Raw genomic sequence first — 25749 nt, forward strand, 5'->3', positions numbered from 1 at the left:
CTTCTGCCAAAGTCTGGAATTCTTAGACCATTGGAGGATGTAAGAATTTACATAAACTTGTGAGGTTATCAGTTTTGATGATCATAAGAGTTATTTGAAACGTGCATGGATGTTTGTTCGTAACGTAGTTTAGCTCTTGCCAGCCCTCATTTGCAGTGCTGCTGCTATATATTTTTGCAGTCTCAATTAGAACAATGTGCTTTTCCCAACGCATTCTTAAGTAACACAACCAGCCTACCTCGATAATCATGTTAATAATACAAAATATTTTTGCTTCAGAGAGTATTGTAGTTAGTGACATCCTAAGCAAATTCAAAAGCCCTTTTCCCAGCTGGCACTGTTTGTGCAATATAAACCACTAATCCATGAGGGCAATTTATTTGAATGCGTTTTACAATCTTGCTAGAACACTTCCTAATCTTATTCGGGCCTCCTGTGTAATGGAGTAAGAAGCAGTGTATGTGCTTTCATACCCACATGTGAAAAAGCATTTATCTTATTGTGTAATAGACCCAGTGCTCATAGCATACAGCATTCTTGCAATAAATGCCATCTGTGGTTGTGAAATGCCTCTACTTCTGCATTTGAGCTAGCCACAAAAGGCTTTCATTACTTTGTATATTCCTTTTGCTTCCATTGTCTGCCACTACCAGAATTTCTTCAAGGAGCTGGGAGTAGCAGGAGGGGGTTGCAGTGAGGGCATGGGAGTGTGAGTAAAGAAGACCAGCTTGGAATGAATTGTGCACACAGCCCCACTGCGCGTGGAAAATAGAAATCATCTGTTTCAAAAAATGGGAGGGTTACAAGTCAAGAGATTGTTAATAAGGGCTGTTTTAGGGAGTTCTTTTGTAAGTATTTTCTGAGATTTTGTTGTTTTATGCTTCGTGTTAAATTGCAGAAGTGTTGTGAGGGTTGTTTGGCCTGTATCTGGGTGTGAGTCATAAAGTTGGCTTTCTCTGGCTTGTGAACTGTGGGGGGGAGTTAAGGCAGAGCTATATTTAGGAGTATCAACTGATGTCAAACTGCAGAGCGCTGCTGAGTGCTACGGGGCAGCACTGGGTAGTTTAGACTGAAAGTTCAGGTTGTGTAATCCCTGTTTATCATTCAGTAAAAAACTGGAAAAGATTGTATTTACTACAGATATTCCTCTGCAGAGACTGCAAGCCAAGCAGTGTGACTTTCAGTGCCATTTTTACTTACCTGGTAATAGCTATTGTAACTTCATTATCAAAACTGCATGAACTGAGAACAGTGAGTATAGAGGGAACTTGTGCACTTCTTGTCCAGGTCTCAGAAACTACATTTCTAAGATTTTGCTCATAAAAATTGTTTTATTCCAGTTATAGATAGTAACCAAGAGTAATGTTTAGAGATCACCACTTTTGAGTTTTTGTACTCAGATACAGAACAGCTGTGTCTGGACAGTATTTTGAAATATTTTTCGATATTGGCATAGAACTAAACTGAAGTACTTTTTTGCATCAAATATGACTAAAAGAAACATGGTTCTTTTCTAACACATATTGTTCTTAACTATATTTCCTTCACTGAGTTGTGCCATGTGTTTGGGCAGAATTCAAGCCACTCATTTAAAAAAAGAAGTGATTTAATTTTTCTAAGACTGCAATCCTGTCATAACTGCCATGGACTCTAGCAGGGCTTTGTGTTTGGCAGCCATTCCAAGAAGGTAAATTTCACTTAATTTGATAGTGACTGTTTTGTATTGCCATCTTTTGTCCTGGGTTTGTCTAAGTGAAGACAGATTTCATTAGAAAAAAAGAGTAATGAAGATAAGGACCCCAGCTGAGACCTGAGAGAGCTTGTCCTTAAAGAGTTGAGAGCTTCTTGTCATCTGAGTGAGTTGGAAGCAGACCGGTTTTTCAAAGTAGCGTGGTATTGATGTAAACACACAGGACTTCAGCAAAGGTGGGTCAGAATATTTGGCTAAGTCCTTGATTTGGTAGTGTCATATGATAAATTGTGCAAGTGATGTTTTATGCAGTGTTAAAGTTTTGGGGTAACCATTGTGTGTTGCATGACTGTGAGCCCATTAATCTGAATGGAAATGTGAACCTGCTGGTACAACTTGTTACGTCAGTCATTGTACCTAAATATCAGCAGTGGCAGTCAAACTGGTTCCCTGTTCTCCATTCTGCTGGAGCTGTTGAGGACAAGGAAGTTGAAAGCACATCTGATGAATTCCAGTGACAGCCTACATGATTCATTGATGCAAAGTGCTCTATCTTGAGAAGAGTGCAAAACGGGATCTAAAATGTATGAAATCCTGGTGGTTTTGGCTTTCAAGAGCTTTTCTACAGAAGGCTAGTTGCTTTGTGGCATGTTCAAGAGGCAAGCTCTCTGAGCATTGACCTTAACAAAGCCTGGATTTTCCTGAGGACTGCTGCCCTTAAAATCCTCAGCTTCCCTGTGAGCTGCTCCCATGCTACAGTTGTGCATATCGCAGTGGGCCAGCCAGGATGTGCATGCTGCTCGCCTGCAGCTGCTTCCAAGCTGGGTATGTAATCATTGTGCTTTGCCTGCCCTTTTATTTAATTTATTTTATTTTATTTGTGAGCTTAGCAATTTTGGTCTCCCTTAGTTAGCTGTTGATTCTTACATTACTTGTGGGAACTTAATTACATCTGAACCCTCTCCCCTCAGTCATGGTTAAACTTAGTGGAAGTTGACAGCATGTTTAAGGGAGAATAGGTCATTACTCAAGGGAGAATAGGTCATTACAGGAGTTGGGTTTTCTTTGGAAGGGAGACTAAAAACATGTCCCACGTTAAACAGATTTTTCTGCATGCACAGTCCCATCAGGAAATGTGACATACTGTGTTGGAAACAGTGCTTCTCAACTGAAGAAAGTCATTTATGTAACCAACAAGTATTCAGTAGAAATGAAAGCCATATACCAGAACTCTTCCAAACCATTTAAAGCTGACACCTAGCAGTGGCAATTAGCCTCATTTCTTTCGTTCAGAAAAGTAGTTGATGTTGCTTTACTTTGTCTTGAGGGGGTGACAGTGAAATGTGGGAAGAAACTTACTTGTTGCTGGACCATAATGTCTTTTAAGTTGCTCTGAGGAGGTTCAGGTTGGATATTAGGAAATATTTCTCCAGAAGATTGGTGAGGCATTGGCACAGGCTGCCCAGGGAGGTGGTAGAGTTACTATCCCTGGATGTGTTCAAGAAAAGGCTGGATGTGGCACTGAGGGACATGTTCAGTGGGCATGGTGCAGTGCGTTGATGGTTGGACTAGGTGATCTTAGTGGTCTTTTCCAATCTTAACGATTCTCTGATTCTTTGATTAGTAGCTAGCTCTACTACACTAATGGGAGGAAAAAGAAGGCTATTAAGCTGTTTTATAATGTGCTGTTAAACCTCTGCTCAGGTTGGGCTTTGTGAGGCTTTAGGAGTCTCACTGTCACTGATGTGTTGACTTGCATTTTCTTGGGCAGCACGATAGAAGCACTGCCTATTAAATATCACACTTTATTACTTGAGTAAGGATTGGATGAGATGACAGATTTGCCTTTTTATTAGTTTAGTTTTATTCTGTGTTTAGTTTCCTGAATTGGCTGTGAGAGTGTCTGCTAAATGCTGTAACTGGTGCTAAGGGAAGTCAGATATGGGGGGCAAGATGCTTTTTTGATGGCAGCTGTTAGTCATTTTAGCTGTATGTGGGATAGCATTCTTAGGCTGCCTTTTGGAGTTGAGTCTCTTCCCCTTTTATCCTCTAATGTAAATGAAGCACTCAGTGATTGATGTTATTACTTGTGAAAAGGAAGTTTAATGGGAAGCGTTTTTCAGATGTGGAGATGTTAAAGTTCCAAGCTCCCTTCCCAGAACCTTCTGTCAGTCTCTCTTCTGCTTATCCCTTTAAGAGTTGAGGAGAACGCTGCAGATTTTATCATTGCTTGTAGGCTGGTGGGATGTAAGTAAAATTAAGCCTCAGTAGTGAGCCTTTTGTAAGCAGCATTAATAATCAAGATTAGTTCTTTTTAATTCCTCTATTTTGAAATAGAGGAGCATTTTAAATCTCCATTCAGTTATGTGGTTTTCTGCACTATCGTTAAGAATCTCATATTTTAGAAGCAATCTCTTCTGTATATTTTTCCAGTTTTCTCTCAGCTTAACGTTAGAATGAATTTGTTAAATCAAAGTTATATGGACTATGAATTTCAATAGTAATACACTAACTGAAGTAATGAGAATATTGGAGGGGGAGAAGTGGCAATGTTAATGATTAACGTGTATTTTTAGTCAACATTCTGGAATCCCACCTTTACTAAAAAAAATTGTCACAATTCCGGCTACATTATGAGATGGTGTTTAGAGCACATCTCCTTTCAGTGTGAGATGAGTATTTATGTTCCAATCATGGGCTGTTTTGCAGCAATAACTTTTTTTTTTTCATCTAAATGCGTTTCTGTTTATTTCCAAATTTATTTTGCTATTAAACTGAAATTAGTTGTAAATAACTTACCATCATCAACTTAGGAAGTTGCTAATATAACAAGTGTATCAAAGGCACTCCCTGTTCATCTCATACCATCTGTTTGTACACTCATTGTGTCAAATGGTTGTTCTCCAAGGCCCTGGAAAGGTACTTCCTCTTGTTGAATTCTTTATTCTATTAAATATTCTCTAGAATGTTTTTTTCATGTAAGTACAGATCAGATATTTAAAGGTTTCTTTTAGCTTCAAGCCAAATTTTATATTACCCTTTATCATCTTGAAAATTATTGTAATTAAAATAAACATCAACTTCTGTGTAATGAAGACGGAAACTGTCCATTACTCATGGTACTTTGGAACACTTCAAGCTGTATTTCCCAAAGCAACAAGATAAGCAAGCAGAGATCATTTGTAGTCAAATGTAGTGGGGTGTGTGTGGGGGATTGCCTGTAATGGAGAAAATTAGGCAGTAAGTTAGGTCTTGGATAACTTAATTTTACTTTGTTACTTGAATGTCTTACAAGTTAACAGGATGAATGGTCAGTGATTTGGTAGAACATTTCCCACAGGATATTATACACATTTGGTAATTGTTTTGCTGCTTCTAGTTGTGGTGCCGTATCTTTGCATTTACTGGATATATTGAATGATGAAGATATCAGGTTCTTTTTGTAATGGATGACATGTGAGTCAAATATCCTGGGATCCTACAATTAAATTCTAAGATCCAGCACAAAAACAAAGAAAAAAAATTAGTAAGCTTTTTAAGTTACCATTATCTTTCTAATTGATATTTGTTGCAGTAGTTTTTAAATTCCTCATGCACCTTGTATATGTAGTGCAGAAGTTGTACCAGTATGTGCATGTAGCCTTTTCCAAACAGACATGTCAAAACCTCAACCTCCAAGACATCTACAGATTACAGTGAATTCTTTGCAAGGGCAGTGCCTGAAGGCTTCATTAATTTTAGCACTGTCTATAATTGATTTTTGAGAAGTAACGTAACATCTTTCATCTTATCTGCAACTTAAGAAAAGAACGTGCACATGAAGTCTGCCTTTTTTCCAGATGCATTATTACAACTGAATAGAAAATAAAATGGCATTTTCTCTTTATGGTCAATTTGATTTTCGTCTGATTTTAGAATAAATCAGAGTGAATCAGAGACGTTTCCTATAAAATATGTTGAATTTTATTTCCAGAATATAACCAATGTAAGCTATGCTTTTGCTGGAGGACTTCTGCAGACTTTTTGTTTTCTTCCAGTACTTTTTATCTTTTAGTACATGTTCCTTTTGCAAACTTAATTAGATACTGATATCAAGCCTAACAAAAAAATCTACCAAAGACTTCAACTTTTTCTTGACCTTTCTTCCATGGGTAAAATATATTACTAAATTTGAGTGAAGTACTAGCTGGCATTATGATGAATAATTAGCCCCATCTTTCTCTGTTTTTTGCAAGGAAGATGTCAGCATTATAGCTGGCATCTTGGAGGGTTTAGGTATAGGAGTTACAAATAGAAGGATCTTTTTTGAATTTTGTTTTATTTGAAATACTTCTCCCACTATACCAGTGGCAATCATCAGGATGTGACCAGTGGATGTTTATCTGCATGACAAAGTAGGAAAGGTTTCTAGAAGCATCCAAATCTGTACTTGTAACACATTTCTCAACTCCGAAGAACTGTATATGTGCTTCAGAGAACTTAATGCTCTGTTTTCTGGAAGGCTTTCTTTTTCCTTAGAGGATGGCTGGGCAAAATTTTTTCCTTTGCCTAGATGTTCCATATGAGTTGAGCTGCTCTGTTTTCCAGTACAATATGCAATTTCATGGGTTTATTTACTAAAGCATGTTTAATACTGCTAATAAAAAACATGAAATCAATATTTTAAAAGGCTTCTAGATTTTCAAAGTAAATATGTTCAAACCACCTTTTCTTAATTCCATTTGTTTGGGATGACATCTGTGTTGAACTACACCTAAAGTTCTGGTAGTCGTTAAAAAGAAATTAAGTGAATTCAGATGGGTTGCTGTCAAGTCAAATTAAAATCATTTATTCAAACTAATTATGAATGTAAAACTTGGTTGATGTTTCAGAGACCTTTGAAGACTTCCTGTATGGTGCTAAATGCTTTCCACATGTGGTAATGGAAGTATTAATTTGATGTACAGGGTAACTGAAGTTAGTTCCAATCTCTGTGTTGTCACACTGTACAACAATCTGTCCACGTATTTACTGTTTGGTATTCCTGCTTTCATGTTATGTCAAGTTGAGCTACTATTTGTAAAGGAATTAGAATGCATGGGCTTGGGCAAAACATCTGTTCTCCTGAGTAGAACAACTAACACTTTTATGAAGTCATGCTGTTCAGTGTCTATATCAAGAGTGCTTTATGATTAGAAGATTAAAGGAACTTAAATTGGAGTAAAGGTTTTTTTCTTTGTTTTTATTTCTGGTGAAACCACCAGCAAGCAAGTGCATTGTTTTTGTAGTATGCTAAGAGAAATACAGCAGTTACAGATGTAAGCATGGATTTTTCTTTCTAAAAGTTTCCATACTAAAGTTGAACCGTAAATATATATTTAAAAAAAAACCATTTCCTTAATTCTAAGCTCCAAAAGTTAGTATGACTTGCAACAGAATTACTTGCTTTGGCATGACAAAACTATCATTATCTGAAATATTTTGATTTTCTCTTTTTATTTATCTCATTGAGCAACTTAAGGAAATGAATATTTCATTCTGGCTATACCTGTTTGTAAAAACAGAAATCAGCTTCATCGTATGAACTCAATTTTGTTTAATTCTGTTTACTTTAAGGGAAGTTCATATTTTAGCAAGAAGATTCCTGACTCTAAATGAGGACTGGGTGCAAATGGGCCTGCTTCACATTCATGTTATCATTTGTAATATTTTACTTTTTAATGTAAAGGGTTGTGTGGGATCTTTTTGTTTTATAGTTTCCTTTAAAATGTTTTTATTTTAGCCTGAGAATAGTGTAGGAAATATCCTAATTACAATTGTCAGCTCAGTCAGCTGTTTGGAACTGTTGTGTGTTATCATGTAGTCTAAATGTATAATCAACTATATCGTATATTTTCTAAAGTCTCAGCACAAGATAAATGATAGTTGTTTACTAATTATATATGTTTGCAGTCCTCTTTCAAACTGTAATCTTGCAGTGGGAAATTTTAGTAGACTGTTTTAGGACATGCTGTTGCTTTTTTTGTATTTTCTTATAAAGGCAGATGCAAAGGTTTGTTCCATAAGTTGCTAGATTTTTTTTCTGAACTATCTCAGTTTGCCATGGTACTTTTTTTTTTTTTACTGCTCATTGTTGCAGTAGTAAAGCATTGAGGTGCTTCTTGCATCAAAAGTTGCTTATTGCATTTAATGTTCTAGCATGTAATTGTGTCCATTGGGGTATTAATTTCTTTGTAATCTTTTTAATAATACAAATGGGTTTACTTTATCTGATCAAGAGGTTCATGCTCGCTTTACCCTTAAATTGTTATGATCCTTCAAGAAAGTTGTACCGTAAAATTATAAGTTAACTGCCTTTTATTGGGAACTGAACTGACGCGTCTGGTAGCTAATCTCTAGCAATTACATTATTTTTATGTAGACTTCTTTGAAACTTAAGAAAAAACTAGGATGAAGGCTTCTAACATCTGTTGGATACTAGTGACCATTAGAAATTCAGCTGAAGGAAAATAGGGAAAGAGGAAATGAAATATAAAAAAATGTTGAATCAACTTTTTATGTAAAATGATTTGAAAATACCGAGAGCTGCTAAAATCATGCAGATACTGTACAGTATTCTATTTTACAAGCAATTTCTCTTGCTTCAGAAGCAAGCAAGAACGATTGAGGGATAAATACACAGATGAGGAGGCTCACAAGCAATCTACGCTAACATGTGGTCTGTATTATGGAAGAAGTTGATGAAATCTCAACTAGAATGTGGTCTGTGTCTTGATTTACATTCCCTTCTCTTCCAGAAACAGTTTCTAATATAGAAAGGTCAAGTTCTGCCCTCAGATGTTTCTGTGCAGTGCCCATGAGACTCAAGGGAAACATGCTTTAAAATCTCATGCAATAAATGTATAACATGAAGCATTCTTAAGCCATAGTAGCTACTTACTTGTCTGAAGTCCCTATGGTTACTGTCATTTAATCCCAGTAATCTGTAAAACACTTCAAGGTATCTTGAATGTGAGAAGGCTTGCTATTATGTTTGAGTTTACTCCTACCAGAAGTCTGTTCCTCCTTGCAAAAGACCACTTCATTTTTCTTTTGTTAGACAATGGGCAACAGGGAATTCTCTGGATAGGTTTAAGTGAGAATGATGATTGCTATGGAGTTATTTTCATTAATTTGTTAATGAATTTATTATTACTTGGACATGTATTTTATCCTTCTGTTTGCCTTTGTTGGCTTTCAGCCTGTTTACCTCGAGGAAAAGCAGAAAACATCTAAGAGCAAATTAGATTTTTAAAGTGGATTTGTGAATTTTATTTACTATCGTGTGATTTTAAAAATATTTCATTTAAAATGTCTCTCAGCAGGATGAAAAAGCCATTTGTGTTACACTCTGAGGAAAATTGTAAAGGTCTTAGTATTTGTAAACTCCCCTTAATAAAAAAGGGCACACACTAATTTTAGGATTTTAGATTGTGTAGATGTCCAAAGCTTACATTGCATCTCCTTTTACAAAAATGATGAATGAGTCTACATGGCCTTTCTTCGCTAGTGCATACTGCAGTGCCAGGAGTGCTTAAACCAGGGGGCTTTGCATGTTATAAGTCTTAATCTTTCTAAACAAACAGTGTCGATAAGAAACTGTATTTCAGTGGAGCCAGAGCCTTACTGGGAAGATTAACCCCCAGCTCTTGGCACTACTTAGTTCCTTACACCGTCAAAGCTTGACGAGTCTCCATTCCAGTGCAGCCAGGGATTCTTAAGTGCTGATATCATCAGTGGTAGGAGATAAAGATGCACCAAACTGATGTATTGAGGCTAGTAACAATGTGGCAGAAGTCAAAATTTAAACAGTTTTCATTCTGCTTTGTTTGATTTTTTTTTTTTTTTTGACACTGCAAGCTGAATTATTTCCTTATCTGATTGAAAAAGTTGTACATGGTGCTGCTGTCTGCTTCATTTGTTGTCAGGAAAGAATGAAACTAATTACATCAATCTTTATCTATTATGGATCCTTATAGTTAAGTTCAAAGGAAAAAGTGTGCTTCACCTTTCAAGGCTGCCAAATTAGTGTCTGAAGTGTAGTGGTTAGCAGCAAGATACAGAAGCAAAAAATATTTAGTCTTAAATTTTGATTTCAATCATGATATCCTTATCAGTTTTCACCAAGTTCTTTTTATCTTCTAGTAAAGAGAAAGGTGTATCCAGTAGTAACTGTTCAGTAGGTGTGGCTCTTTGCCATTCATTACAAAGTCTATAAAGGTAGTTTTTGTATGGGGAAGTGAAGGCATTTGCACGGTGTATATAATGAAATATGCCCTATTTCAGGTAAGAAGTTCATATACAACAAGCTTTTGTGTTTCTTGAAGTTGATGCACTCCTCAGAAGAGTCAGAATTTACACAGTTTCTTGCAAGGCAGAGTTAATAATTGGAAGCAGTTTCCTGATTGTGTTGATTCTCAGATTTAAAAGTTACCCAAGATACTTTAACTCCACCTTATCTTAATAAAATAAATAAAACCTATGTGCAACAAACTGCCTCATGGCATCTTTGAGTTGTGTGATAGGGCGCAGTGGACTCAGTTGCTCTTTGAGAGACAGCTTCTCAAAAATACTTGCAGTGCTGTATTTCTGCTTTCATTTTCATCTCACCTAAAACATAAGCAGTTGCTTTTCTAATCTTTCTTGCATAAGCAGATTTTTCTTCTCTATGGTTTCTTTTTGAAAATAAGCATACAACAAAGAATGACTGAACAACACAAAAATGCTAGAAGTGGAGGCAAGAATATAAGCATAATTTCAGAGTGTCTTTTCTAAGTCCACCATTCAAACGTTTAATATCTGTAAGCTAAATATCATGTAGAATGTTTCAGTGGGATCAATGTTGAGATCGATGTAGCAGCATTATAGTAGAGTACTTTTATTGTCATTTTATGTGATACTTTGGAATTAGTTATGTTTCCTTGTAGTAGAATTCAGAAAATGCATTTAATGATGCAGTGCAAGCATTGTCAAAGAAGTTTGCATCGTTGGTTTGATGGGTGTGCTTTGTTTCTTTGCCTTTTGTTTTTTTGCCAACATTAATTACCAATAGTTTTATTAAAAATAAATAGATTAACAGGGCTAAATGCTACTCTCTGCTAGCTCATGCATTTAAGCAATCAAAATACTCAGGCTGTAAATCGATCAGATGTACATCTTTTTTATTTCAGTGTATTACTGTTTCCAGACAGATATAGATTTTGTACTTTTACCTTCAAATCCAAAAAAAGAACAGAAAGCTTTAGATTTTCTTCATGGTAGTAAAAATGCTGTAATGTCTGTCGAGAGAAGACTGAGTCTGTCTGATGTAAGGCTTGATAACTTGATTGCTCTGGTTCACATCACATTGTGAAAAGAAGCTCCCTTTTCACCTCCCTTTTAAATCATTTTCTTTTACCAGCTGGAGAAGATCAGAATAAAACTGACCATCCCTTTACTCAGTCCCTGGTGGTGATGATGATCCAGCATTTGTTTTTAATTCAAACCACATGTTGAATAAGTGAGAAAGAGGAAATACGTGCTGGTCATAGGTCAGGTGCAACACAGAGTTTATACGGATTTATTTTCACTGTTGCATCTGCTATCCTGCATTTAAAGACATTCAATGCTGTTCTGCTTCCAGTTAGTTTTGAGTCAGTTTTTCTTAAATAGTGACTTTTCAGATTTTGGCCTTCAGAGCTGTAGAAACAGCCCAGTTCTGGAGATGATAACTCTGCAGCAGGCAGGCTCTTCAGAATATAAACTCCCTCATGATCTCATAGGGTGGAAGCTGACTCTCTTTGTTTCTGTTCTTAAGTAAATAGGACCAAGCCAAAAAAGAACCTGGAACAATACTAGGGTGATAATGGAGGGCTAAGGCTAAGAGCTTCTTTGCTTATCCCTCCTCTGGCATTAGCAGAGAACGAGGAGGAGAAATCACAGATCCATCCCTGCATTCTCCAAATACAAATTTAAATTTTAATCAGGTATAGATTATGAACTGAAGGTTCCATTTCTTTCCTATTAAATTACATGTGCATTGAATTTGTACTTCATTGGAGGTGCTGCCATGTTTTGTTTTGTTTTTTTATGATAGAGAGTGGGGAAAAATTATTGCACACATTTAAACAAATAGTTTATCAGAACAGCAAGGAGTTTCTAATTCTGATTTTGTGATTAGAGTAACTTTGTTTTGTTTTTTTAAGATCCTGTGTTTAGTCTCTTTTTACACAACACTTTTTTTTATGTTTTTTTTTCCTCTGATTTCTTTTAGGAATAGGAGGCCTGCAAGATTTTGTGCTAAAGTCTGCGACTTTATCAACATCACCAGCTTGCCCACCATTTACACCTCTCAACTTTGAGGCTACACCAATTGTGCGGGTAGCTGTTGAACCAAAACATCCAAGTAAGTTTGAAAGGAGAATTCAGTGTAACAGCAGCTCAGCCTCCCACTCTCATGATTGAGCAAGTTTATGATATAGCTGTTAAATTAAGTGATAGGTCCAGTATAAGCCAGATAAATCTAGATGGACATACTGCATTGTCCTAGAGAATTCTTCTAGCTGTTTTGCTCATGTCTCAGTAAGGGTGAGTTACTGAAGATCTTGCTGTGCATTTTACGGTCACTTAGCAGCATCACAAGTAGGACACTACATGATGCTAGCCTTTCAGTGTTCCTTTACTGTGAAGGTAAGTGAAGTGTATCTTTGTGTTCTTCACTGCTGTTGCCATTCTTCTATGCTATATCATTATGTTCTTGATACAGATTTGCAGTATTTCTACTACTTGGAACTACCCACTGCCCCCATCCAGAGTAGCATGTTTCTGGCTATATTTCAGTTTCAGTCCAATTTCCATTTCTTGTTGTGTTGTTAGTAGAAACAAAATAACTAGCTTCCAGTTCAGGTCCAGAATTCTCTGCCATTAAAATTACATGGTTGTTTTTTTTTTTGTTGTTTATTTCTTTTTATAAAATAATAGGAGAGTCTAGCAAATATTTGTCTCGTGTTTGAGTAATAGGTAATTGAGTAATATATTGCACATCCTCCTTTGTTAAAGCAGTTTTGAAAATATTTAAAGTGTCTAGCACTCTTAAGTGTGATACTAAGGTGAAAATTAAGGAGTATAATTATAGAATTACTGTGCAATTCTGGAGTGTTTCATCTCACTGAAGAGATGAAGCTGTATCATTCTTAAATCACTTATTTCTTCCTTCAGTAACTCCTGAAACTATTTGTTTGAGCCAAATTAGTTAGAGATGCAGAAGCCTCAAAGGTATATATCAGTAGAATTTTCCTGAAAATCAGCTGCTGATTGCAGTTGGAAGACAAGCAAGATTAGGCTATTGCAGGCTCAGCTTGAAAGCAAATCAATTTTGCAGCGAGCTGCCTGTAGTCTTGGGGTGACCCTTGCATGTTGTCCCATATGTCTGCCTGTGTCATTACCATAAACTCTCAAAGGAAGAAAAGCCATTTCTCCTTTTCAGAGTGCTTAAATGAAGATTATAGATTTTAATGTCAGTGTTTCACTGTGGTGGCCATGTGAAATAATACTGTTTCTTTTTGTTTGTTGTTTAATTTCTACTTTTCCAAGTTACTTTGCTGATATATGCTTGAAAGCTTATAGATTATATTTCTTTAATAGTCTTTAATAGGCTTGATGTAGACAAGCCAATTTTGACTCATCTGTGACTCTTTAGCTTCAAGGCAGCTCATTTAAAACACCTTCATTTTAGAGATGTCTTCGCTTTGTTTTACTGAAAACATTGCACATTCCTGATTTATTTTTATTTTCCCCTTTTCAGGTTGTAATAGCATTGAAGCTTTTTCAGTGGCTTCCATTTTAAATCCTTCTAGTACTTAGTTCAATCTTTTATTCCTTCTGAGTAGTCCATGTGGATTATGGCATACTAAACCTATCACAAAACTCAGTAAAACAGAAAGTAGCAATGCATTCTAATGTGCATCATTGTAATGATTGTGTTATGTGTGTTTTAACAATATGTACATTCTTGGGGATAAATTGCCTACGACTTTACTTGTTGCCCTTCAGACTCACAAAGTAGCATTGTTATAAAAAAAAAAATTGCCATGGAAGTACTTGAGGACTTAAAAAGTTATTCAAAAACTTCCAGATAAGCTATGCATTTGTGTCCCAACAAAATGAGCGTTACTTGATTTCTCATCTTAAATATGTCTGTCAAGTGTTCCTTCCTCAGTATTACTGTGTTAATAATACCTTCTTTTGCCAGGTGATATGCCTCAGCTGGTGAAAGGAATGAAGCTTTTAAACCAAGCTGATCCATGTGTCCAAGTTTTAATCCAGGAGACAGGGGAGCATGTGCTAGTGACAGCAGGAGAAGTTCATCTCCAGCGTTGCTTGGATGACCTGAAAGAAAGGTTAGAAGGGCCAGGGAAGAGGAATCTTTTTGCTCAATAACTGTTTCCTATTTCTTTGTCAGTTAGACGCCTCTATCTTTGATTTATGTTATGGTAAAACAGCTTTTACCGTTGGTTCATAAGTGCACCTTTTTGTAGTACATGCAGATGTGCAGAAGCAGCTAGCTCACTGCTTTTATAAAGCACATATTCAAGGAAGTTATAAATGTCAGTCGCTTCAGGATTCCAATTAAGAGTATAATTATATAATCTGTACGAAATAGAAACTGTGAGGTAAATCAGGACTGGCAACTGAATTCCTGAAAATTAGGAAGCAACAAGACAGGAAGTTGGAAGACAAAAATCCTTTTCCTTTGCTCTTGACCCATACCACTTCCTGTTAATATCTGACAGTACTTCTGATGGAAGTTAGAATGGACCACTTCCAGATTGGGTGTTTTTAATATCATCCTCATTGTGACTTAGTATCATTTTTGTGTAATTTATGAAAACAGCTGTTGTAGTTCAAACCAAACATCTATCTAACTCTGTGTCATGTATCTAACAGAGTGGCTTAAATTGGATGTTTGAATAAAAACAAAGTAGTCAGATGCAAAAATTCCTACTGATACTTTGTTGGGCCTTGGTTGTTTTCAGTTCAGGGACAGTTCAGGGCCTGCTGTGGTTTGGTTATCAGCTAAACCCTCTCAACCTTCCTTATGCCCCTCGTGATTTTGTAGACCTCTATCATATCCTGAAGACTTGTATTTTCATACCGTTGTTCATCCTTACTTTTTTCTTGTTCTTTAGTGGCTCTTTTGAAGGGAAAAAGAACAGCATATAGTTTTCAAGATGTGAGTGAGCCAGTGACTTATATGGTGACATAACGGTACTTATATTTTGCACTGGTACTTTATTTTTTGAAGTACGTGGTATTTCTAAGAGTTTGAAGTGCATAATCTGGTAATCCATGTTTCATTTCGATTTATTCATGAACATCTGTTCCATGTTAAGGCTGCTGCCCTATCTTCTCCAACCCCTCATTTTAAAAGTAATTTTAAAAATTAAACTAATTAAAAAACTTTATTTTACAGGTTTGCAAAGATAGAGATTAGTGTGTCAGCACCTATTATTCCATTTCGAGAAACAATAACAAGACCTCCAAAAGTTGATATGGTAAATGAAGAAATAGGAAAACAGCAGAAAGTTGCTGTCATACACCAAGCAAAAGAGGACCAAAATAAAATTCCTGAAGGAATTCAGGTCGATTCAGATGGGCTTGTTACAATATCTACTCCAAATAAACACGCTACTCTCAGTGTAAGAGCACTGCCACTTCCTGAGGAGGTAACTCGACTTCTTGAAGAAAACAGTGATTTGATTAGAACTATGGAGCAACTCAGCACGTCTCTGAATGAAGATAAAAAAGCTCATGAGATAAATCAGAAGACTATTGATAAGATAAAGGAATTCAAACAAAAATTAGAACAAAATCTGCAGGGAAGGAAGTGGAGAAATGCAGTTGATCATATCTGGTCATTTGGACCACGGAAATGTGGGCCTAATATTTTATTGCATAACTTTGAGGGTTATAAAAATTCTGTGTGGCAGTGCCTTGGAAATGCTGAGAAAGAAGTGAGTAAGTATGGAGACTTTGACAATAGCATAGTAAGTGGATTTCAGCTGGCTACGCTTTCGGGTCCCATGTGTGAAGAACCCCTCATGGGTGTGTGTTTTACAGTGGAAAAATTGGAAATTAATAAGGCTGGAGAGACACTTTCAACTAAAAGTCAGGATTCAGGGGAATGTGGTGCTGTAGAACATAAAGAAAGTGAAGATGCTGTTTCTCCAACAAGCAATTGCACTGTTGATGTTTGCACTGAGAATGAACGCGAACAGAGCAGTCAGAGCGTTCCAAAGTCACCTGAAAAAATGAATAAAAACAAGGGAGAAGTTTTACCTACGGATTGTTATGGTCCCTTCTCTGGACAGCTGATTGCTACCATGAAGGAAGCTTGTCGTTATGCTTTGCAAGCAAAACCACAGAGGCTTATGGCAGCAATGTACACCTGTGAAATTATGGCTACTGCTGAAGTTCTGGGTAAGACAACCCTTTGTCAAGAATTTGCTTTCTGAGTTAATGCATGAATTTTTGGTTATATAAAATGTCACTTAATCAGAAGGTAGAAAAATATGAAAAAATGTCTGAGGCTTTTTGTAGCTCTTCAGTAGATTTCTGCAGTGACTCTCTCTAGTGTCTGCTTGCACTGCTACTAAACTTACCCTGTTGTTTGTTCTTGGAGTTCTCCATAGAAATTGCTATAATGAAGGACATGGTTATTTGCTGTAAAACTGCTGTCATGCACACAAGCACAATACTTGAGAACATGAGCAGGTATATACATTTTAAATTGGAAAAACACCTTTTAAATTGCTGTTTACAAAAAGTGCCCTCTACTGCATGATTGTTTATAGTGATGTGATTAACGTGTCATCCCATCAGTTGTGCCATAAAATGAAATGGAAACATGGCTTTCTAATACATATGTGTTTTTAATGACTGTAAAGTAGAACTCACATGTACAAGCAGATTAGTCCAGGTAAATGAATGTGAGTTGGATGGTGATAGCTGTGGACTAGCTGGACCCATCAGCTAGATGGATCCATCACATCCATCAGTGATGATGGATCACATCAACTAAAATGTGAGTTGGATGGTGATAGCTGGTTCATTGCAAATCCATTATTATGGATAAGCTTAAGCTAATAAATTGCCTCCTTGAGGGTGAGTGAAAAGCATGCTTCCTGTGCAGTAAGACTTGACAGTTGACTTGTGATAAAGCATTGACTTTTATAACTGATTTTTTTTCAGTTGGTGTTCTATGCATTGATATCCAGTTAAGCTTAATACATCTTTGTATTATCTGTTTGTTTCTAAGATTTTTTCACAAATAAGAATTAAGATTTTTATAGGAAACTCTTGTGTTAAGAAGACTTAAAACTAGACTGTCTTTTTATTTTGCTTATGCAGATGAAAATTAATTGAGAAAGCATTTTATCAGACATTATTGTGGCTTTTGTTTCTGGATTTGATAGCAACGCTCGTGTTATTATTTAAAAAAAGAAAGCAAGCCCTGGATCAGAGCAGTTGAGGGAACAATTGACACAGCTTCATAGTATTATCTCTGGCTCTGTTTTGTAAGTGAAAACATGCCAACTCCAAAAGAGAAAAACATCTCCTTTCCCCTGTTTGCTAAGTTTATGCTGACCTATAGACTTGAAAATGGTGATCCTGTTGTACACGCTGGTATTGCTATCCAGTATGAGATGTGTTTGTTGTTTTTCTTAAGTTATTTTAAGCATCCAGAGTAAACAGAAATTGTTTAGCATTTTCCCTTGACCTTCTGAAGAGTGCTGCAATGTAGTAAAGTGGTGAACAGGACATAAATATTTAAAGGGAGCTGAACATAACACGTCTTCAAAGTGAGGCCGTTAATCACATATTCTGCATGTTGCAACATCTTGAAGGTATTTTGAAGTAATGTCATTGTTTCAAAGTAATTGTTTTAATGATTTTTGAACAACAGGTGGCATTTCTTTAGGGGTTGATGCTGCTGAAGCCAGTCATTATTTCAGCTTACTAGTGCAGAGTTAGGACCTACTTTTCTCCATGTACTGGCACCTGCCCTGTAAAACTGAAGGCCTCTCATAGCTTCTTTGTGATAGCTTGGAATGCTCTTGAGTTGAGGCTGCTTCAATGGAACGTGTTCCTGGAAATGTGAAGTAAGCTGAATGAATAGTCTTCTGATTTCTATGTTTTGGAGGACTGGTCTTCAATGGATTATGTCTAGAAAATATGTTCATCTGAACTGCTTTGTGATAAATGTTCCCTTATTTCATTAAGTCTGTGTCCTACTTATTACAATCTGAAAAAAGTATCTTGACTTTCAACATTAAGAACCTTTGGACTTACTTGCTTGAACAAAGGGCTTTAATATACGTTGTGTGATTTATCCACAACACCTAAACAGTGATGGCTATGCGATTCATTTTTTTTTTTGCAACGTGTATGTTTTACCTAAATTTTAAAGCAGTATGTGCTTAAAGTCACTTACTGATATGTGTCCCTCTCATAGCTCTGAGTTTGCTGTAGTCACTGGAATTGTCTTTGACTTGAAGCCATGTGGTTATGTGTAAGAAGGCTATCCTTGCGTGGCTGACTCAAGTGACTTCTCTTCAACTTGCTTTAATCTTTCTGTCATTTGAAATATAGAATCTGAAGTATTTCCTCAATTTCCTCTCACACAGTAAGACTATTGTGTGTAGTAAAGGTGACGTTCAGTCAGAGGAGTGGTGTGGAGGTCTTGATAAGGGCAAGGGCAGATAAAATCATCAGTGATGACTGGAAGAGTGCTTCAGCCCACGTTATATTAGAGAACTAGAAAGTCTGCAGCAGTTGGTATTGCACTGGTGCTTCATTGTCCACATCTGATGGGAAGATTTAACTGGACAACCTGTGTGCTTGTGCTAAATTCCATTACCAAGGACCAGATTCTGTGTTTAAAAAAACAAAAGCAAATAAACCGATGCAAATGTTTCCTTTAATGTCCTATAAAAGACTTAAAATATGATATGCAAATAGTATTTACTAGTATATAACAAGTATAATATATATAATATTTAACTAATATATAACTATTTACTACTGGTACAATAGCATTTAATAGTATCTTTCTGTTAAATCAGAGTAGGTGGAAATTATTAGGAAGTAAAGAATATTTTTAGTGGTTTCTAGGGAGGGTCTCTGTTTAAAAACTTCCAGTACGTGTCCCTGGTTTTATTTTTTTCAGTTAAATATAAAATATTTGAACATCTTTGAAACGGATATCGATTTGTTCTGTGCTGCAAGGTATTTCTAACATTAACTTGTACATATAATACTTAATAATTATGCATACTTGTAAATTAAGGTGTTTCTAAACTGTTTCAGTGCGTGTATTTTTCTGTGCTTTTTATTTTCATCAGCAGGAATGTAGTAGTGAGTTTTTGTCTGTAGAATACTTAACTAGCAAAAATATTTTAACTGCAGATTAATGTAATGCCTTCAGTAAAGTTGAGCATGAGTGTTTTCAGAAGTGCTTTCATCATATCTGCAGTGTGTTCTAAAGGGGAAATCTATACTGTTCTATACTGGGGAAAGAAAAATAAAAATTGCTTCTGACAAACCTAAGGATTCATTAGTTAAATATTAGTTGGACACATTGAATGTAATAAATATGCAATAAACAAGTTTTCTGTGCCTTACAATAGGGCTGCAGTACTTGGGACACAGGTAGCATGTCAGGAAACACTGAGCCAAATAAACTTTTAAAGGTAGCTGCCATATAATTTCTGAGCAGTGTTATTTCTTAGTGGTGTCTCTTAGCTTGTAATGTTTCCCAAATATTTGGTTATCTGAAGTAGAGCAAGTTTGGCACATAATCTGGCAAAGCACCTTTTATGCTATCCATTAAAATATACATAGTACACATGTTGTCTAGATTCATATAGTAGCCATCATTTATTAACTGTTGTTCATACGATTCTGCACGTGGTAATGGCAGAATATTTTGTTGGTCTGAATTTAATGGGTTCACTTAATTTTACAGGGAAGAACGAGAGCCAAAGAAAAGATGTATTTTATATAGTGCTCAAATTTCCCAAGTAAATATTTATGTATTTCTCTTAACAGAGCAGAATGAATGTATTGGTAAGCTCATCAAAGTAATGTCTTTGCAGGTCGTGTGTATGCTGTCTTGTCCAGAAGAGAAGGCAGAGTGTTACAAGAAGAGATGAAAGAGGGAACGGATGTGTTTATTATTAAGGCAGTCCTGCCAGTAGCAGAAAGCTTTGGTTTTGCTGATGAAATCAGGAAGAGAACTAGTGGCCTGGCCAGTCCGCAGCTGGTGTTCAGCCACTGGGAGGTAAAAACATCTATTCACTCCATCTGGTTTGGTGATCTATTTCCTGTAGATGTGGCAAACTGGAATAATAAGAGGAAAAGGTTAAATTTTGGTCAAGAGGTTTGATTGATTCATTTTCAAAATGAAGAGAAAAAAGTGTAGTTTTATATTGGTCTGTCTTACTTTTATAGATGATGCTGTTCAGAAATGGAGTTATATGTTCTTGAGATGGGATGCTTTTTTATTTCATTATCAACTAAGTGCTTCAAAAATGAAACTGATTCTCCATATATTAGTTTCTGCAAATTTTGCATGCCTTTTGAAATGAATTCTCTCGTATACTTATTGATGTGGGGAAGGCTAATAGAAAATGAAATCTAATTTATCTGACCGTTATCCTTCTAGTGATATTTCAGGCTTTTTGTCCTCATGTGTTCCAACTCAACATATCTTTCCATGTTAAAAGGCAAAGGGAATTGATTCAATTCTTTCAAAATCAGGTCTGGTCACAGTAAATGGAAGTGTTCTCAAAATTATTTCCTTTGTTCATCTTTGTCACTTTAGGAAACGAACAGGTCTAAATAGAGGTGTAAAGGAAATACTAAGATGGGAAAGCTGATAAGAGCTGTTACCAACTGAGAATGCACTTCATTTTGTTCCTACAGTGCAGATCCTCAAGGAGTAAAAGAGTTCTTCAAATTAGAGTTCCTTGTTAAAGAAAAACAAAGCTGCATTGTAGGAGTCATTGGGAGACTTAATTGAAGGAACTAAAAATAGATTCAGGGGAAGGAGTCTGAACTAATAACGTTAGCTTTTTGAAATAAATGAAGTCTAGATTTTTAATTCTTTCAAGGTCAGATGTTCCTTTATTTGATGTTAGGACCATATAAGCTTCTGTTAAATGGATTAGAAAGTCTTACTTCTACTGTTTTATCTTCAATTTTGTGACATATGTCAAATCTCTGAGTACAAACAATTGCAGATTTTTGAGGTCAGGAGTACTCTGCAGTTGCTGAGTATGTTCCATTCACCTCTGTTTCTCTGCGAAGTATGTGCTGGTTTTTCATTCTCTTGGATCTAAATTGTCCTAATAGGAATATGTGTTAAATACTTCAGTAGTGGTATTTCTTTGTTAGCAATTCCTGCAACTGCCTCAGGAAATGTGAGTCTAAATTGGACAAAGAGTATATGTAAAAACCAATCAAGTCACGTGCTATCAAGGGTTGTGAGTCCTTGAAACAGTACTTCTCATCTTCCTTGGCAGCACTACCTTACTGGTACTAAAAACACAGAGGACAAGTGCAACTCGTATAGTGTGTTCAAAAATTTGACAGCAACATCTTGGTGTGTATAGGGATCCAAGTGTGAGCCAGTACTGATTAGAAACTTCAAACCCATAAGTATTGGCAGGGTTGTGTACAGTAGTGGGATTTTTTTTTCAGTTTTGGATGTCCTCATCTGAAGTGCAGCTGGTGAGGTTTTGTGGCTCAACTGATCTTTTGTCTGAACCGTCTCTTGTATCAGTGCCCCAGAGGGATATCAGTTAGAAGGATGATAATTCCAGCTAACCATTGTTCTGTGTCAGTTTCCTTAGGATTTGTGGCTACTGTGCTGCAGTGCTAAGCAAAAACTGAAATCCCTTGCCTCTGTGACCTTTCCTTCTGCCCCCAAACTGTAGCATATATTTTCACAGTCAGATGTTAGGAGAAATAAAGTGTTTGCACAGTTAGGGATATACATGGGAGGGGGAGATTTGAGCAACTGGTGACATTTTCTTAAATTGACCCTGAAGAGGTTATAATTATAACTAGTTTGTTAAAATGCAGTGGTAGTTGGATAAGTGACTGTGTGAGTCAGTCACCTTTCCACCTGGCAAATGTAGTAGTGGGGAGGGCTGTTTTTTGTTGCTTTTAAAGTCATGCTCACATTTTTTTCTGACGAAATGAGCCCTTTACTAAGCCACCAGCAATGTTGGCTCTGTGCTGCGATGGCAGAGGGAATGCATTCTATTCTCACTTCATCAGCAAAATTGCTAAACAAATATCATTTTCAGAATCTCTAGTGGTGGTATTACAGGGAAACCAGAAGAAATAGTTTGTGTCTCAGATCACATGAGAAATTTGTACAGCTTTTCTCTGTTTCTTCTGCTAAAAACAAAAGAAGAGAACAGTTTTCCTATTAGGTGTGACTAGTCTAAAGTTACTGATGAGTTGTCACAGTATATATATGGTATCCATTCTGTATGCTTAATAAATACCATTCATTTTATTTGGATGCCAGTTATTTCATATATTGTATAGCATGAACTCTGAGATTTCACGCTGTATTTTCTTTTGTGTTAAAGATGGATAGGCACACAGTGTGGTGGCTATTGGGTTTTGTTCCACATTTGCTGTGTTACTGTGTGTGCCTCTTGCCTTACCTGCACTGTACTTGATCCCTTCTGTGCCTTTCTGCATTGATTCCAAGCAGTATTTCCTCAGCATGCTTTGCTCATTATTTGCTCATTTCAGGACATGGGTTTTTCTCCACAGATTGCTTCTATCACTTTGCTTTTCCCATTTTACACTTTCAGTACCACTTTCTGGTATTTTTAAATTTTTAAAGACTTAATCTCATGGGAATTATAAGTATGAAGTATATTTAAAGGAATTAGGATCAATATATATATATTTTAATTACTATTATTTCATTAATATAACTTCTGGACTGCAAAATAAAGGAGGTCAGTGATAGTGCAGATGTTTAAGTGAGTCTCTGGAAATGAAATTTCCAGTTAATTTGTCTTGTGTAGTTTATATTACTCTAGCCACAGGGAATGGAGCAATACATGTATCAAGGTCTATCTTGTCAGATGCTCCTTTGTTTTATTCAGTTCTTCTGTCATACTTAAATTTCTTTCTGCCTGTAGAGGATGGAACCAAATAACCAGTAGTGGGAGCTTTTAGTGTGGTCCCAGATTAAATAAATACGCGTTAAAAGATGGTCAAGTACTTTCCTTATGATAGCCCTGTTAAGTGTACTGGGTTGACTTGGCCCTATCCTCTTAGCTTGTGATTCAAACTTTCTTTTCAATTCCCAGTTAAAAGCATATAGCTTTGGGGTAATGAATGCCTTCTATTTTTCAGTCCTTGAATCAATAATACATGTTCAGTTTGAGTGTGTTTTAGCCAAGCCTTCTTTGCAGTAACTTGTTGCACTGAATCATGCCATGTTGTCTTTTCATTAAGTTCTTTGAGCAAGAAGATATTTACGACAGAACAGCGCTCAGAATAATGGAGCTCTGATCCCGTTGGGGAAATATAGTAAAAATAATGCATGTGGCTCAATTCAAATGCCAATTGAATTCTGTGCAACTGCAGAGGTGTTCAAAGAATTACTTCTTATAATACTGTGAAACGTATGGTTTTCCTGTTAATGTACATCTTTCAGATTGCATTGAATGGCTTTTATTCTTGGGGGAGGAGAGGGATCTGTAAACATGTTTGATCTGAGTTGTGTTTGAGAATTCCTTCTGAGCAGAACAGTGCCTAGGCTGTACTGTAAGGCTCTGTAGCAAGGTAAAAGAAGGCGGCCTGCATGTAATAAATGATAAGAATCTGATATGTTCTGAATCACTGGAAGTTTTATATTCTGAATTTTCATTCATTCCTAATTGTAAGTCATTTTGCAACTCTAATAGAAGATAAGAGTTTAATATGGAAGGTGTTGGATGAGGCTGTTTGGCCAGCATTAAACAGACACAGTAATGAGGGTACAGTAATGAGAGAGACCCCTAAAAATCCATGAACCTTTATTAGTTATAAATTGTGATTTTACATTGTTGTGCTAGTGTCAGCTTAGGCATGCTGAGGAATTCTAGGAGTAACCTGCAACCTTTCAAATATGAAAAGGTCTTTATATTAACCAGAACATCTGAAGCTAATTGAGGTAGTAAATAAAAGCTGTGTGGCTTTAATTTTCCTATGTGTTTCTTAAGTAATAGGAAAAAATGCAACAGTAAAGCCACAGGTTTCCTTATTTTCTTTCCAGTTCCCTAATCCTTGTTTGTAGCCACTGACTGAAGTCAGGGCTAAAGCTTGGCTGTCACTGACTGGAGCACAAACAAGGGTGATGTTCTTGAGCCAAAGTAAACTTACATGAGTTTATTTTCTAACTAAATGTGTAAATGTTCATTATTAGAGTGTTTATTGGAATGAGCGATGTCGTGTCTGACTTCATGTGTTTTAAGGCCTGGGCCATTCCCTTTGGGATATTATCAGTGGGATCTCTGGGTTCCTCTGAAGCACTTCAGGTGCTGGGGTAACTTTGTAGAGCACCTTCACTCCTGTCATTAACCTACTCCTGCAGGTTAAATGTTTAAAGCTTGAATGCAAGTTATTCCATATTCTCTCAAACATCCTTTCTGTCAGAAAACTCATCTGATTGTTTTCTCATTTTTTCACGCTTTTGCAAGATGGCTTTAGAAATGAAATACACGAACTTGTGAATTGGATTTATGCTTGTACGCTCTTGGCCTTTCTCTCATTGTATTTTCTCAAAACCATGTAATTTACAATCACGAGGTTTTGCAAGAAAATACAAGGATACAGAGAGAAATAAAACAGTGAGATTTTTGTCAAGTTATGAAGTGAGCTATCTGTATTATGGGGCTGTATGTAATAAACTTGAGAAGATGTATTTACTTGTTTGCTGCAAGTTGATGTATTGTGATGCAAAGTGGCCACACTCTTCTGAGAAGCCCAGGGTTGACTACAGGGTAGTAAAAAAATGGGCAAAAAGGGATGCTGAAGATGAGTTGCTTTCATTTTTGTTCTTTCAGGATATGCTGGAGAGAGCAGCTATTTATAAAATGGACAAGTTGTTACACAAAGTATTTGGTATAACTGAAAACTTGCTTCAATAATATAACTCTGACTGCTCTTTTTTTTTTTCAGAATGTTTATGTGTTGCGTCTGGAAAATTAAATATATTGCATATTTTTCATCTCACCCTTTACCATCTTGTCCTTATCCCCAACATAATGTTTTATGAGTGTTTTGGGTGCTCAGCACTTTGCTCAGTAGGCCAAAGTGGGAACAGGGATGACACCTGCTTCTCACTGGAATTAAATTGCAGCTTGATCTACATGGTCTTACTGGGTGTCCTTCCTGGTGCTCTCTGTGCTGGAAGCACTGCCAGTGTCCAAGCTTCTCTCTCACCATTTCATTATGCTCAGTGTAGAAGCGTTTTTACAGCATGACTCAGCTTATTATGAAAAACTCAGTTTGGAGATGAGAGCTTTTCAAATTCACATTTCACACAAACCTCAGTAAACTTCTGCCATCGTACCTGAAAGGTCGTGGTAATTTCTGATTGACAGGGCTGCTTCATGCATCTAAAAAGTGTATCAGCACTATGGACACTAGTCACACAGTCTTTGCCATTACTGAGTGCTGGACCCCATTTGGACTGTCATTGTCCTTGAAGTATCTTTCTAGCATTGATTTTTTTTCTACGTTAGAAGAGATTCTGATACACTGAGGTGTGTGTATGCCCTCTGTGTATGCATGATACTTCTTTTCATAAGTTCATAAGTTCATAAGGTTGGAAAGGACCTATAAGATCATCTAGTCCAACCATCCTCCTATCACTATCTCTACCCAACTACTAAATTAAATCCTTTAGCACCTCATCTAAACGCTTCTTGAACAGCACTAGGGATGGTGCCTCACCCACCTCCCTAGGCAGGCCATTCCAGTGC

General features: G+C 36.5%; 1 protein-coding gene across 1 annotated transcript in view; it reads left to right on the forward strand.

Moving 5' to 3' along the window:
* Nucleotides 1-25749, forward strand: part of EFL1 (elongation factor like GTPase 1) — a 55872-nt gene that overhangs the window by 25541 nt on the left and 4582 nt on the right. The window contains exons 15-18 of the mRNA XM_065733964.1: nucleotides 11961-12092; nucleotides 13938-14085; nucleotides 15159-16165; nucleotides 19843-20027. Coding sequence (XP_065590036.1) covers nucleotides 11961-12092; nucleotides 13938-14085; nucleotides 15159-16165; nucleotides 19843-20027 — 1472 coding nt within the window. The remainder of the gene's footprint in view (nucleotides 1-11960; nucleotides 12093-13937; nucleotides 14086-15158; nucleotides 16166-19842; nucleotides 20028-25749) is intronic.

The sequence above is a fragment of the Cyrtonyx montezumae genome, unplaced genomic scaffold (assembly GCF_038088225.1).
Source record: "Cyrtonyx montezumae isolate F1298 unplaced genomic scaffold, pur_monq_1.0 scaffold_17, whole genome shotgun sequence".
Classification (NCBI taxonomy): Eukaryota; Metazoa; Chordata; class Aves; order Galliformes; family Odontophoridae; genus Cyrtonyx; species Cyrtonyx montezumae.